This window comes from Sesamum indicum, linkage group LG3 (assembly GCF_026168435.1).
Source record: "Sesamum indicum cultivar Baizhima isolate 11 linkage group LG3, ASM2616843v1, whole genome shotgun sequence".
Classification (NCBI taxonomy): domain Eukaryota; kingdom Viridiplantae; phylum Streptophyta; class Magnoliopsida; order Lamiales; family Pedaliaceae; genus Sesamum; species Sesamum indicum.
The window spans coordinates 28,014,784-28,030,661 of record NC_142659.1 but is presented as its reverse complement, the minus strand read 5'-3'; the positions used below and the strand labels follow the sequence as shown (position 1 = coordinate 28,030,661).

The 15,878-nt window shown below is 31.9% G+C and overlaps 2 protein-coding genes across 3 annotated transcripts; both read left to right on the top strand.

Annotated features, from left to right (window-relative positions):
* The first annotated feature begins 1,914 nt into the window (after positions 1-1,914).
* LOC105159045 (uncharacterized) lies at positions 1,915-8,677 on the top strand. Of its 2 annotated transcripts, XM_020692420.2 has the most exons (16): positions 1,915-2,064; positions 2,206-2,327; positions 2,441-2,500; positions 3,246-3,365; positions 3,470-3,589; positions 4,101-4,242; positions 4,489-4,662; positions 4,759-4,813; positions 4,901-4,914; positions 5,357-5,463; positions 5,540-5,630; positions 6,276-6,417; positions 6,652-6,808; positions 6,969-7,085; positions 8,102-8,228; positions 8,350-8,677. In XM_020692420.2, exons 1-16 carry the CDS (start codon positions 2,023-2,025, stop codon positions 8,578-8,580), a joined length of 1,821 nt encoding a protein of 606 aa, XP_020548079.2. In that variant the 5' UTR covers positions 1,915-2,022; the 3' UTR covers positions 8,581-8,677. The 2 variants fall into 2 exon arrangements, with proteins under 2 accessions (XP_020548079.2, XP_011074280.2); XM_011075978.3 differs by having other exon boundaries at positions 4,759-4,914.
* A 1,086-nt stretch (positions 8,678-9,763) lies between these two features.
* LOC105159044 (protein CLT2, chloroplastic) lies at positions 9,764-13,202 on the top strand. Its single transcript, XM_088878177.1, has 10 exons — positions 9,764-10,414; positions 10,519-10,664; positions 10,991-11,028; positions 11,149-11,264; positions 11,432-11,531; positions 11,611-11,646; positions 11,736-11,786; positions 12,033-12,156; positions 12,532-12,657; positions 12,805-13,202. The coding sequence occupies exons 1-10, from the start codon at positions 10,002-10,004 to the stop codon at positions 12,963-12,965; spliced, it is 1,311 nt and encodes a 436-aa protein (XP_088734303.1). The 5' UTR covers positions 9,764-10,001; the 3' UTR covers positions 12,966-13,202.
* The last annotated feature ends 2,676 nt before the right edge of the window (positions 13,203-15,878 follow it).

Below are 15,878 nucleotides of genomic sequence, written 5' to 3'. Positions count from 1 at the left end.
CCACGTACATGTCATGCATTCCCATCAATTTCCTAATGAAATTGGCAAAATGATTGAGATTAAAACATCTTACAAGTTACGAGATTTTTTTCAAAAATCCCATAAACATGATCGAAAACGTACGAAAATTAAATTAGGGGATGAAAAATAAAATAATAACTATACCCTATAAGAGGCTATATCTATATATATATATATATATATAGCAATATATCTAAACTTGCTTTAATTTTTCTTAATTATTTACCAAGTAATTAATTTACATAAAAAGTTGCTTTATATCACCAATAATATATATATATGTATATTGGTCCACTACCTTTAAAAATTTTGTGCAAGTTTACCATGTTTTTTATTTTTTTATTTTTGCACAACTTAAGAAGACACCCTTTATTGGGGAGAGAAAACAAAGATGAAAAAATCAGAAGAGGAGATCTTATCGTGGAATAGTTTATGTGCTCCCAACCAATCGAAATTCATCTATGTGCTCTAACTGGTAATCACCCACTTTAGTCTCATTCTATCATTATTAGCTTTATTTTATTGTATAAACTTTGATTTGTTCAATGGGTTGAAAGTGTTGGCCAACTGCACGTTGACATGTGTAATATTATATATATACTTGTATGGATCAACTTTCATATTTTATTTAATTTTTTTTAATATGTTGAATTGAGTTTTAAAATTTTTAAAATATGAAATATTTAATTATTGTGTGGGTCAATTAAATGGGGCAACTCAAAACATTTTATGAGATATATGAACTTATACATGAAAAAAAAAAAAAATAGCCAAACACCCTTTAATTAACGCGAACACATCGATGCCTCGATTCAACAAATCCCTATATATATACTATAAAAAGTTCCCCCGAGATTTGATATATTAATTATGAATACTCTCTTATTATTTGAAAATTACTAATATCTTTTGATGTTGGATGTAATTATGTATCTTAAGATGAAGACCTGAAATTGTCAACTATACCCTTGCTGTATTTTTTTCTTTTTTTTGAAAAATTGTAAAAATTTCGAATGAGGTGGATGGAATTTTTTTGAAAGATTTTGAAAAAATCATCCACTTAATTAGTCCAAATTTTTTTAAAAAAAATTAAAAAATAAATAAAATCATCATGTATAGTCCATAAGAATATTTTGATAAGTTCACTACAAAAAATGAGTGAAAACATAACATGTTGCTTCAATTGTTGGATACCAATTAAAATTAAAAAAATATATATAATTTTTCAAATAATGAAAAAAAATATTTATAATTATGACATATCCTATAAGAAATCATTGCAATTTATCTATCTATCTATATTGTTTGCACCAACTCCATGTGCAAGATGGGAGCTAAGGTTTGAACATCTTGAGCAGTGCATACATTGTGTTGAAGCTAAGAAAGCACTAAACGCCATCATGATGGCTAAAACGGCATAGCGTCATACACTGCTCAATCAAAATAAATCACACCCATATATAGAAGTTATTAAGTCTTGCACACATTATTTTCAGGATAATTACGTCTACATTACTAACCTGTAACCTATTTATCCAAATTATTTTTATTTTTTTGAAAAATTACACATATGCTGGGGTTGTGCTTTTTCTGTCCATTCTTGCAAGCTACAACAAATTACCATATCATACCAACCAAATAAAGTGTAAGAAGAGATGTGCTTTCTTTGTTTGCAGTTCAAGTGATGTTGTTAACCCTTACTTTCATTATACATATATATATATATATATATGTAGAAAAAGTAAAATTTTCCAAAATTATCCTCTCGATTCAAGTAATGACGTGATGTTACTGATTCACAACCACTACTTTTAAGGACAATAACGTAAAAGTACACAAAATTCTTATTCTTTTTCCAAAAAAATTGACTATGGAACTATATATATAATGATCGTACGTAAGGAGGCAAATGTAAACAAATCCCGACAATGTTTTCCCAGGTATTCAACATTTTTCTGTAGAGAATAATAAAGATAGCTAGGGTTGTGGAAGAGGAGGACAATGCCGTCAACAAGATTAAGGTTGCAGGTTCGAGATCACCATGTAAGAGAGGAGAATAGCTATGTGTAAACTCATATGTACTTAACTAATTGATTGCAACCTTAATTTGTTCAATCTGATACAAATAAGTTATGGATTAAGACATGTTTACTATGTAACATTATGTGGTGGTTTTGGTTGCAGGTGGTTATGGACAATGGAGTTCTTAGAGTCACAATATCAAAGCCAGATGGAATAGTGACCGGCATAAAATACAATCACATCGACAATTTGCTAGAGATCGCCAACGATGAATCTAATAGAGGGTACGTAAGTATATTCCACAAGGAACAACATCTCTTTCTAAATTTGGTTCCATTTTTCAAAACTCATATTGGAAACTTTCTATCGGAAAACGACGTATTTGTGTATTATGCAGGTATTGGGATCTTGTTTGGAGTCAGCCAACAAGTACTGGAACTACTGGAACATTTGAAGTGTACGTTTAAATACTATACCCCTAACCAACCCCCTTTTTCCCCCGAAAAATTTAATTACACTTAAATCCCCTTTGAAGTGTGAAACTACAATTTACTTATAAAACGATAAATACACATATATATATAATAAGGTTAACATCATTGTATTTTTTTCCTTATAAGTATAAAATTATTACATGAAAATGTTAGATTGGGAGGTAAAATTAGAAATTTATATAATTTTTTTGCTTATGGGTCATGTGTAAACTGTGAATTTTTAAATGCAGTGAAAGTGTAATTTTGACTTTTTTTTTGGGGGTGGGGGGGAGTGAAATTTTGTATTTTTAGACAAGGTCTAAATGTAATTAACCCCATTTTTTATGATTTATCTGAATTATTATTGGGATCTGCTCCAGCAAAAATCTATAAATGTTTTAAGTCAATAAAATGCTAAAATAGGGTTCTGGGTTTATATCCAGTTGCCGCGATATATGCACTTCCAACAGCTCATAGTTTAGGTTGTTCAGATAGAACCAGAGCGAAAAAGACGTGAATCTTCAGCTATTTGTGCTTTATATTTAAGTAGGGAGGGCTTTTTAGTCTTTTTTCAATTTTGCCTAATATCGTCGATCAACAAACATAAATACTTAAAAAAAAAAAAAACACGTTACAAATGTGATATTCTAAACCCTCTTTATATTACATCCCAATTCTATGTGGATATTCCCCTTAATGTTATCACAAAAATAATTTTTCAAAATACAGGATCCATGGGACGAATTTTAAGGTTGTCACAGAAAATGAGGAACAAGTAGAGCTATCATTCTCAACAACATGGAATGCTTCGCTCCAGGGCAAGCTTGCTCCATTAAACATAGACAAAAGGTAATAAAAAACTTTTTGTATATGCACAAATTTGTTTAATTAAGAATAATTACTATATATTACAACGAGGAAATAATTTCTGAGGATATATATTAAAACTGTAGGTTCGTAATGCTTCGTGGATCTTCAGGCTTCTATACCTACGCCATTTACGAACATTTGGAGGGGTGGCCTGGTTTCAACCTTGATGAAACCAGAATTGTGTTCAAGCTCAGAAAGGACAAGTTAGTAATTTTTTGGGGAAAATAGCTCTTTTTGTCTCATAATTTTGGATCAAATCAATTATGTAATTCTCATTTTATGTTCCATAATTTTTAATAAGTCGCACTTTTGTCTCATGACACCTTCCCATTGAAAATTATAACAAATTATACCACGTGCTTAGCACGTGGCTGTTAAGATCTTTACATTTTTTATCTCATTGATTAGAGGATTATCATTTTGGTCCCTGACTTTCAAAAAGTAGTATTTTGATCTCATGCAAGTTAACAGCCATGTGCCCTTTTCTGTTAAATATTATGGGACCAAAAGTGCAATTTTTTTAAAGTTATAGGATCAACAATGAGAAACCTATAACTAATGAAACTAAAAGTGAAAATACCCTAAATTACAATGCTATAAATGTTGTTTCCCCTGATTTCCCATTTCTCCACAACATTTTATAACTTGTCCTAGCACATGTTCTTTTTTCTTTTTCCTGATTAGTTAGTGTTAAATTTGTGTGAATAAACATAGGTTTCACTATATGGCTGTGGCAGACAACAGGCAAAGGTATATGCCCTTACCAGATGACAGGTTACCTGGGAGAGGACAGCCATTGGACTATCCTGAAGCTGTCCTCCTTGTAAATCCTGTGGAGCCTGAATTCACAGGAGAGGTATGAATGTATTTAGCAAATTTAAAAAAAAAAAGAATAGTATGTTGTTCTCGAAGTTGGATTTTTAATTGTGTATTATACTATATTCTACAATAATAATAAATTGTAAGGGGAAATTGCATTTTTTGTCCTATACTTTTTGTCCTATTACTCATTTATAATCCCATAAATTATAAAAAAAAATCTCACTTTTATAACTACTAACGGAATCTAATAAAAGTACTAAAAATGATAACTTTTATCAAGGTGGACGACAAGTACCAATACTCATGCGAAAACAAAGACGTGAAGGTCCACGGATGGATATGCACGGATATTCCAGCCGTGGGCTTCTGGCAGATCATGCCCAGCAATGAATTCCAGGCAGGAGGACCCTCGAAACAAGATCTTACATCTCATGTTGGTCCGACCACTCTTGCTGTAAGAACTCTACCTTACCATATCATTCTTAATCAATTAAGATTATTGATACATCATATAGAAATTAATTGGACTATACATATGTGTTAAGGGCAGATGTTTGTTAGTGCACATTATGGAGGGGAGGATGTAGTTCTGAAATTTGAAGAAGGTGAGGCATGGAAGAAAGTCTTTGGTCCCATTTTTATGTATCTTAATTCTGTCACCAACGGATCTAACCCCTTTTTGCTTTGGGAAGATGCCAAAGAACAGGTTCGAATTTCTGTGACTTTTATGTATGTAAGATAAATCATAAGAGTTTTTTAGATATGTTTGGTTATTCACGTCGGTTTATAAATTTTTTATGACAAAATTATCCTTATAAGGATGAGGGTGATATATTTCATTCCATATATTAGCGTGTGAAGATATACAAATATAGATCTGTAATAAATTTGTAATACATCAACATGAGGGGTTTGTGCCTTTTTAAAAAATTTGATCTGAGAGTGGTTAAGCGCTTCTTATTCAAAACATTAAAGAGCCTATTTCAATTTTCAGAAGGAGACAGTTTAAATTTAATCCTCTAAGATAGTAACCTGAGCAATTACCCTTTTTTCCATCCATACTAGTTGTAGGTAACATGCCGACTCTACATATGTATAATATAATTATAAATAAAAATAAAATATATAAATAAGACATGATTGATCAGGCGGCTGAACAAGTTGTGAGGTGGCCTTATAGTTTTCCAGCATCAGAAGATTTTCCAACATCGGCTGAAAGGGGCAATGTTAGTGGCAGATTATTAGTCAGAGACAGGTTCAAAATTTATTATTATTATTTCCAAATATAATTTGTGTGTGTAACATTGTGATTGATGATGGAGTTGGATCAGGTGTGTGAGTGATGAGGAGATGGTGGGAAATGGAGCATACATTGGGTTGGCTCCACCAGGAGAAATTGGATCTTGGCAAACACAAGGCAAGGTATTCTTTTTTTCATAACTGACTTTCGTGGCACGCTGTCTCTATATGTATGTGATAAATAATATTTTATATTTAGAAAATATATTATAAATAAAAAAATATATAAACCAATGTATCATTTTTTTTAAAAAAAAAAAAAGAAAAGACAAAAAGCAAGAAATAAAAAAAAACAACTTACGGGTATTATCAACGTAAAAAATATATTGATGTCACGGTATCATAAATTACCGTTTATGAGTAAAAAAGATCTTTTTTTTATATTAGTGTAAATTTTATGAAAAAAAACATTTCTATATTCTTAATGGTCTAGCCCTATTTGAAAAAAAGAAAGTGTAAGTTTCCCATATTAATTAACACATCATGTTTTTTTAATATAAATTGTTGGGACCTCACGTCAGGCGAAATGGAGATTTTCTAGCAAAAAATTGACCTAATACTGTTATTTTTATAAAATTATTGTCCTTAATTGCAAAAATTAAATTTGAAGTGGACCAAAAGTGTCACCACTCACAAACTATAGAACGAAAAATATATATATATTTTTGGATATCTAATGACTGATATTACAAAAAAAATCTTAGATAATATTATTTAAGAAAAAGCATTTTTTCTTTCAACTTTGTTTTTTCTCTAATTAATTTTTAGGGGTATCAATTTTGGAGAAAAGCAGACGAAAAAGGATATTTTACCATCAACAACATCCGTACTGGAGACTACAATCTTTACGCATGGGTCCCTGGTTTTATCGGAGATTACAAACTTGAAGAAGTCATTAGCATAACCCCAGGTTTTGTTTGATTGTGAGAAAAATATCTTTTACACATCACATCAACTATCATTATTACACTTTTATCTTACATCAATCAAACGTCATTCTCCCTCACTGAGATGAGATGAAAGAGAACGTCAAGCAATCACAGCTAGTGTTTGATCTGAATTTCATATCTTTTTTCCTAAACTGGTATTTAATTAAGTTGATCGTTACAATAATTAATGGTGATACATATACGTAATGAATCAGGATGCAATGTCAATATGGGTGAGCTTGTGTATGAGCCCCCCAGGGATGGACCAACTCTGTGGGAAATAGGCATCCCTGATCGTTCAGCCCGAGAATTTTATATTCCCGATCCTGATACAAGATATATCAATAAATTATATGTCAATCATCCCGACAGGTTCCTAGTTTTTACTGTTCCTTTCTATTTTCTAGGTTATTGTCATATATTATTTTAAAAATAAGATATTGAAAATATTCTCTATTAGCCCTGTCAATTTTACTTAATTTATTGATGATAATGATTTAAAATGAATTTATGGATGTGAATGTATAATCAGGTTCAGGCAATATGGACTGTGGGAGAGATACAGTGAATTATATCCCAAGGGTGACTTAGTCTACACAGTTGGGGAGAGCAATTACAGTACGGACTGGTTCTTTGCCCAAGTTACCAGGTCCAAATGCCCCTATAACTTTTTTTCTTCTAAATAAATAATTTATCCCTTTATCTTCATTTTTATTCTTATTTTTAACTTTTTTTTTTGTCTCAAAATCAAATTATATTTTGTAAAAAAAATTCAAAAATATATTTCCATCCAAAATAATGACGTGGCAGTACCATTAACTATTAATTATCATTTTTTATAGTAAATTACTACGAGTTATTTTGAAATTTAACAAATTATCAATACCCTCTCGTCATTTGAGAAATTACCAATATTTCCTGATATTCGATGAAATCATGTAATCCTTCTATGGAGGCTTGAAATTTTCAATTTTGGCCTTGTTGTATTTTGTTCAATTTTTAAATAAGAAATTTTAAAAAGTTTTGATGAGGTCGATGAAAAATTTTAAAATTTCCACCTAGTCTATAACAAAAATTAAAAGAAATAAAAATAAAAATTCGTTTTCCATTAGAGCATTTTGGTCAGTCACTACAAGAAATTAAAGGAAATCTAATGGTATCTTAGTCTGACGATTAAGACTTGAGGTTCCGCCAATGAGGCCTAGCTCAATTGATTAAATTGAGGTCCAGTGACTCTAAAATTGTGGGTGTAGTTCCACTTTAATAGTAAGTGTTGATTAGACATAGTTATCTAATATTGATGAATAATATATGATTCATATCATTATTGATAGTTATTAGATATGGATAATTGATATTGATTATGTAATCGACTTATTCAAAAAGGAATAATAGTTCATCATTTTCACTTATTAAAAAAAAATTGAGGTCCCATATACAAGTTTCACCAAATATGCGGCCATTTATCTCACTTTATTTTAATTTATTTTATTATTTTTTTTATAATGAAGCGTTGATGGAAGCTATTATTTAATTTATTGAACTATTTATTTAATCATATAATTTCTATTTTTATTAAAAAGAAAATCATTGAATGTTTAATTTTTTATTAAAATTTTGATACAGTCATACAATTATCGTTTCTCTTTCATCATGGGCTTTCAGAAAGAAAGACGACAATACATACCAAGCAACTACGTGGCAAATCAGGTTCAGACTCGCCACCATAAAACCAACCGGAACGTACAAATTGAGACTGGCGCTTGCATCTGCAGCGCAAGCTGAGTTGCAGGTACAGTTACATTAATCATATTAATTAATACTTAATTCAGTTTCAAGTACTGTGAAATATTAATTCAAACTTTTTTTTTAATAAATATATATTGTTAATAATTCTGAAAAACGTGTTTTAGGTTCGAATAAATAATCCAGATCAAGATCCCGCATTATTTACGAGTGGATTAATTGGGAAAGACAACGCAATCGCACGACATGGGATTCATGGGCTCTATTGGTTGTTCAATGTGGAGTTACCGGCTGCTTCACTTGTTGAAGGCGACAACACAATTTATTTGACGCAAGCAAATGCTACGAGTCCATTTCAGGGGATTATGTATGATTACATTCGTCTCGAAAGCCCTTGATGGGGACGCCTTTCACTTTCGTTTGGGGAATTCTTATTTGTGCTACTAACACAATGGTCGAATATTTACAATAATTTCTATTTTTGTGGTAAGAAAATTAACATTTAATATTTTTAATATCTGTTAAAACAACATAATTCATACGAATTTTTTCTATAGGAATTCAATATTCTCATACATACACATAAGTACCAATTAAAAAAAAAAGTATAATTTTGTAATATTAAATGAAATTTAAATGTAATAAACCCTTAAATTTATTATTTGAGTGTTCTTACAGATTATTTTTATATGTTTTGTTCATTATTGTAATCAACCTAAACTTGGGACAAAAGCTTTAAAATATTATTTCGATTACCTATTTTATAGAGCACTTTTATGGGATATTTTTTTTAATATTTTTCATTTATATTCCATAAATATTTATTACTTTTTATATTAATACGTCACATCTGACTATTCAACATGGCTTTTCACCATTAAACTATTACACAAGCCGCCGGAGACTTAGAGAGCAGCACAACACTGACCAAAATACTAATCAAAGTCCCTTCAAAAATGCACAGATGGGCAGAAGAAACAGACCTACCATCTCCAATTGGGCATGATTTTGCCCTAATTACTTTACTAATGCCCCCTTCCTCTACAAACACTAAGTTGGGTGGAATTTTCACTGGGGATGATTTGAAGAATAATGGACAGAAACGGCTCGGATCGTTCAAAACCTGTAACCAGATCCGGCATAAGATTTTGGACCCCAATCAGGACCCAATCGACCTGTTAGACTGATTTAATACTTTCAAATATATTAAAAAGTATATTTTGTATGAAATAATAGTATTATAACTTTATAAATAAGAAATAATAATATTATTCAAAGATTATTTTCTTTACATGTTCATATTTTAAGTTTTAAAATATTATATATACATTAAGACGTCTGTAAATTATTTATATTTTATAAAAATATTAATTTTTTGAGTATTATAAGCGAGATAAGTAAAATATATTCGTTTTTTTGTATAAACAGATTACACAAGTACAAATAAAATATATATATAAAAGAAATGATCATGTTCGAACCCAAAATACTAGGACCTAGGTCCGATGACCGCCTGCCTGTAATTAGTTTAATTTGTCTTTGGATCTACAGCTTTCAGTTGTCAGCAATTGTTTTTTAAAATCTTGGTTTTATTTTTATGATGCCTGCACATTCACGTTACTCACCAAACACTATTAGTATATTAGTGTATTATTACATTGTCGTTCCAGTCTTGGAGTTGACAACATTAAAAACTAGTCATGTTTTGACTCTCCGGTGTTATGCAATGATTTATCATTGATTGATTTTTGTTTAATGGTTGAATTTTGGTGAATTCCCATTTCCCATGTTTGAATATTCTTCCTCTTAGCCTGCTGCAATGGAGTTACTCGCCCCCAAATCCTCTGCTCCCAGCTTTGTTTCCACCTTTGTTCATGGCAGCAACGGTGGGGCTTCCAGGATTGGATTGATTCCGGCCCATCTCCGATTGCGGTTGCAGCCCTTGAGATTGTCTGTTAGTAATGTTAAATTTTCTGCCTGTAAGAATGATTTTGACTGCAGGAAGAATACTATCATTCCAAGGTTCCAGCATTTGGTTCCATCTGCTTTAGCTAAATCATCTGAGGATGATGGCCCTCCATTATCGTATCCGCGTGCCGATAAAAGGCTCGCGGTCGTTACTTGGGCCGCCATAACCCTGGTAATAGCAGTCGGTAATCGGGTGCTTCAGAAACTTGCTCTTGTCCCTATGAAGGATCACCCCTTCTTTCTGGCTCAGTTCAATAGTTTTATGTATGTTCTCAAGCCGTTATGCCTTTTTGTTTTCTGGATTTACTTGATTTTCCGGCTAGCTGCTATTACCCGATTTTCTTCAAATATGGCTTCATGTTGACCAGGTATGTGGCAGTATACTTTTCCGTGCTGCACTTGAGGTATCGTGCTGGCTTGACGACTGATGAGATGCTGGCCGTTCCCAAGGCACCCTTTATTGTGATCGGTTTGCTTGAATCCATTTCAATGGTTTCAGGAATGTATGCTGGAGGTACTGACACTGATGCTATTAACTTACAAGAATGACTTATTAGATATAGCGGATAGACGATTTCTATCAAGTATTCTTCTTGTACTTACTTAGATACTTTTACCAGTTTGCTTTCTCTCTGTTAAATGCGTGTCCGTTTGCGTTATATCTGTGTATCCTTAAATTGTAACTCTGAGGCTCGTCTACGAATTATGAAGTGATATATATATTGAACTTGGGAGCGAATGGATGAATCAGATACCATTACCTTTTCTTTGAAAACCGAAGACAGATGAAGTTTAGCTTTCTACGACATTCTTGACACTGAATATGTCTATCTTTTGCAGCCATGCTTCCAGGACCAGCTATACCCTTATTATACCAAGTAAGCTACTTTCTCGCCATGCTGGTCTTGAGGAATCGTTGTTTAGACTCCCCAACAACTTTGTTAATTGTTTAAGATTGCTTCCGGCAATGGTTTCTTTATCCCAACCTGCCTGTGCAGACATTCTTGGTGTGGCAGCTGATATTTTCCAGAATCCTCCTGCGGAGAACTTACACACTGACCCAAATCTCAGGATGCTTTCTTGTGGGAGCCGGTGTTGTAGTGGCTGCCACGAGGTATTTTTGGATGCTTTACCAATGTAATGGATGTTTACATGCCTACGTCTCAGTCTATTCAATCAAAGAGACGACAACCTCTCGTTCGATTTTACAAGCTACTTCCTTGTTTCTTGATGTATATATGTTCAGTCATGTCTTGCTAACATCTTGTTTCCGGCCGGCAGTGGTTCAGCCAGCAGTAGAATGCTCTCTGGAGTTGGACTTCTGTGGCCAGCACTGATGATAGCGTCGAGTGCTTTTCAAGCAGCTGCATCTATCGTTAAGGTGATTTCATAAGCCATTGCCTAGTGTTAACCTATTCCAAATTGGCAAAATAACAATTGAAAGCTCTGGACATGTGCAGGAATCTGTATTCATCGATGCTGCAGCCCGTCTTAAGGTAGCATCCGAACGTTATTTGCACTCGTCTTGTTCTTTCCTTCACATCCCTCTCAATCGTTATCCTAATTGATCGTTCAAGCCATGTAGGGAAAATCGTTGGACGTCTTTGTAGTCAATTCTTTTGGATCAGGATTTCAGGTAAGGTATTAGATTGCAGTGAAATTCATACAAACCAAGTCTGGCCAGACCTAAATCAATTATATGACTAGTGCAATACACTTGTCTTGTGATCAGTTTTAGTTCACTAGTAAGTGTGTCACACTTACTTAGTAATTGATTTGGTTCGACTAAACCTAATTTGAGTAAGAATTTTGAAAAGCCATTGTCGAGCACATGCATTCTTATGCTGATGGGGAAGAGAAGTATTCATTGTTTCACTTGTAGGCTCTTTTTGTACTCCTATTCCTGCCCATCCTGTCAAATTTGAAGGGAATTCCTCTATCTGAACTGCCCACAATCCTCAAAAGTGGTGCTGCTTGCTTCTTGAACATTGGAACTAATACGACAGGTAACATCTTCTACATAACCTTACTGCATACTGAAGAAAGTTCAGGGCACTTTGATGTTTTTTATTTGTTTCCACGTTTCCTCCGATTTTATAGATATGTAAATATGGCAAATTACAGTCACCTCTCTTGAAATTAAAAATAATTTTTCATTTATTTGAAAAATTATAAATACCCACCCTGCGATTTTGACGTGCGTCTGATAACGAGCCCATTTAGTCTTTGTTAGGTTTTCATGTAGTTTTTGTGATAAATTAACAAAAATACCTTTTTGAATTATAATATGTTTGTGCTTAACTCGATTCGAATCATTGAACCAACATTTATGGCTCTATTTTGTGTAATTATATGACTCTATTGTTTGCCTGGTAATTAAGGATGTGATGGAGCACCACTGCTACCCCTCCTTTACGTAATTTCCAACCTCCTCTTCAACATATCTATTCTCAATCTTCTCAAAGTCTCCGATGCAATTGTTGCTTCTCTTGCCGCCAGATCAGCAGGTTCTCTCTCTCTCTCTCTCTCTCTCTCTCTCTCTCTCTATATATATATATATATATATATCAGCAAACACACACACACACACAGATAGACACACACTTACAGCATCATGGTACTGAGAGCAGTCATTTTTGTTGTGTGTACTGTAGTCCCAATTGCAATGTACCTTCTTTCCCTTCCACTGCCATACCTCCCCCAAGGTGTAAGATTGAGCCCATTTTTCCACCTGGGCTCTGCCATTCTTGTTCTGGGCCTCATCCTATACAACATGTCCTGGCCCTCCAAGGACCGCCACTCACGTGATGATTAAGATTGCCAACGCCGTTCAACCAACAACTCCATCTCCGTTCCAAGTGTCTTTGAATATTATTGAACTCGCAGAACTTCGGGAGGGGAATTCTTTTGGTCTTTTTCACGATTTTGTGTGGTGATTGAGATTCAAGGACCCTTGTGCTAAAAGAAATAGAGTTGTAACGTACTTCAAAATCTTTTGTATTATTTTCATATAATTTAATTTAATAAGATAAATTAAATATTTGAAATAGTATGATTAGAAAAAATTATCGTTATTTCTTTAATATTTCTATTTTCTAAAGAGATAAATATTAAAATTATTCATTTTAATTTGATTGGAACGTACATGCAATTCTCCACGTGACGTCGTTTGATTGGCTCGAATCTTTGACCATAAAGCATAATTTAATTGTGTAGAACACTTCGATTTTGGCGAATCGTCAATCATTGATTGATGATAAAATATATATTAAAATATTAATTAAATTAATTATTTATATTTGAAACTAATCTAATAATATTTTATCATTATTTAATTGATTGCAAAAGAGATATATGTGGATTTCTTGCAAACGGAGGGTATGTAAAATCATTACTATACCCTCTGACAGCTAAATGCATTTATGCAATCTTTGTTACATTGTACTAATAATGTTTCTACTACTAGCAAGTGAAGATGGTCTTTGAGTCCAATGTTTGAACTACTAAGCAATCTCCAATTCTACTGATTACTTGGTGTATATCTCCCCTAGATGAGCAAATACAAACCTAGACTCCTATATTATATTGCAACTCTTCCTCTATAAAAAATATCATCAATGTCGAAGGATTTTTAACGAAATTCTAAAATTAAAAGAGGACTAATTTATAAAAAATAAAGATTAACACTCTAATCTTTAAGTCGGTAAACTGATATAAACAATCAAAAATTTTGAAATAACGTGAGAATAATGGAGTGTAATAATTGTTGTAAAGTGATGAAGTACTGAAGTGAAGTAATAACGACTGTATGGAGTGTAAAAATATGCCAAGAACTTGCTGAAAATTTGGAGCAAATAGTGCATAAGAATGAATGGAACTTGTTACATTAAGGTTGCACAGTGGCTCCTATACATAGGCCGGCCTAGAGCAAAATTCGAAAATAATTGCAGCATATATTATACCATTTAAAAGCTATGTGAGTTAGCTGACTAACAAAAAAAAATGAATTATAATTTGGACTTATCTGGAAAGAGATATGACTCTTTGAATGAGTCATGCTAGTCAAGTTGAATTCTACGAATTTCGTTTCACTTGCTATTATCAGGTCGTCTGCCATCACTCTAAAAGAGTTTATTAGAGGTTTTTTTTTATATGATATTTTTTAAGGTATCAGAATTGCATAAGATGCGTCATCCCTATTGTTTGTTGAGTTATCCTGCGGAACTGGACTTGTTTTTGGGCTTGTCAGGTTAATATAAATCGATGGGCCATGTATTTAATACTTTACTCATGGCCCAACGAATAGGTTTGCTGGGCTGATCAGTGGGGGCATACTTCCTTAGATTTAGACTTAGGAAAAATGATTTGAGGGTGTATCACTAATATAAAAAAAAGAAAGGTATTCACTCATAAATAACGGCTTATGACATCGCAACACTAACTTTTTTATTGTGTCAATAATGTCTCTAAGTTAGTTTTTTTTTTATTTATTTCTTTTTTTAATAAAATGTGATGCATTGATTTATATATATCAATCTTATTTATGTTATATTTTGAATCTATATTAAAAATAAAAATAAAAAAAGAAGAAGAAGAATTTTTTCACTTAAAAGCGGCAATCTACGACATCCCAACACCAATTATTTTATGGTGATGATAATAATCCTAAGTTAGTTTTTTTATTTATTATTTTTTTTCTTGATATGTGATGTGTAGTATATATATTTTATTTTTTTTATAATATATTTTTTAAATTAAAAAATATTTATTATATATATAGGAGCGACAGCCACAACTAAGTACCAAAAGAGAAAAGAAAAAAGAAGAAAAAGAAAAAGAGATGAGAGAGAGAGTGTTTGTGGTGATTGGAGTGGTGTTTGGTTGATATTTTGAGGTCCCAGAATTTGGCACATGTCAAATGCATCTCACGTGGCGGTGGCACAACACACAGGTTTGGACTTTGGTGGTTGGTGTGCCCCTCAGTTAACTTTACTTTTATACATGTAATAATAATTATTAATATAAGATTTCTTTATTTATTCAAACAAATATTTTCTCATCTATATATTATTTGATTTGAAATTAAGTTAATTTAGTTAGAAAAATATTTTTTTAATTTATAATAAAATCAGTAATAAATCAATCAAGCGTAAATATAATCTTTTGTTAATATCGATAAATTTTGACGAAATGATTAATCTATACGTTGGATGAAAACAAACATCACTGGTACTAAATATAATTTTTCAAATTATATGGATTTGGGTGTAGTTACACCAAATCTCAAAGAAATGCGGTGCAGTTATCTCTAATTTTTATTGTTGGTGCATGTGGCAATACACAAATGTATGTACACAATTAATTCAAAAAAAATAAAATAATTATTATTTTAATTTAATTGAATAAATAAAAAGTATAAAAAAAAATTGTTAGAAGTTATTGAGAAAAAATAGAATGCCGAAATTAATCAGAGAAACGTAAAAAGATTGGTGAAATAATTTTAAAAATAAAAAAGGCATAAAGGAACTTCAAATTGAAAAAAATAAAAAAGATGGTTAAATATTTAAAAGCAAATAATAGATATAAAAAAATTAAATACCAAATAATAGAGTATAGATTATATATTTTTAGAATTTATAAGATTACATGCAATTATTAGATATTTAATTTTTAGGAGAAACGAAGAAAAGAAATCGAGTCAAATTCAATTATATTATAAAGATAAAAG

Bases quoted from the DNA above. Each gene is read 5' to 3' on its own strand.
- LOC105159045 (XM_011075978.3), top strand. From the start codon at position 2,023: ATGCCGTCAACAAGATTAAGGTTGCAGGTTCGAGATCACCAT. The intron at 3,590-4,100 runs GTTAGTAATTTT...GAATAAACATAG, and splicing joins TTCAAGCTCAGAAAGGACAA to GTTTCACTATATGGCTGTGG. The intron at 4,663-4,758 runs GTAAGAACTCTA...TGTTAAGGGCAG, and splicing joins TTGGTCCGACCACTCTTGCT to ATGTTTGTTAGTGCACATTA.
- LOC105159044 (XM_088878177.1), top strand. From the start codon at position 10,002: ATGGAGTTACTCGCCCCCAAATCCTCTGCTCCCAGCTTTGTTTCCACC. The intron at 10,415-10,518 runs GTATGTTCTCAA...CATGTTGACCAG, and splicing joins GCTCAGTTCAATAGTTTTAT to GTATGTGGCAGTATACTTTT. The intron at 11,647-11,735 runs GTAGCATCCGAA...CAAGCCATGTAG, and splicing joins ATGCTGCAGCCCGTCTTAAG to GGAAAATCGTTGGACGTCTT.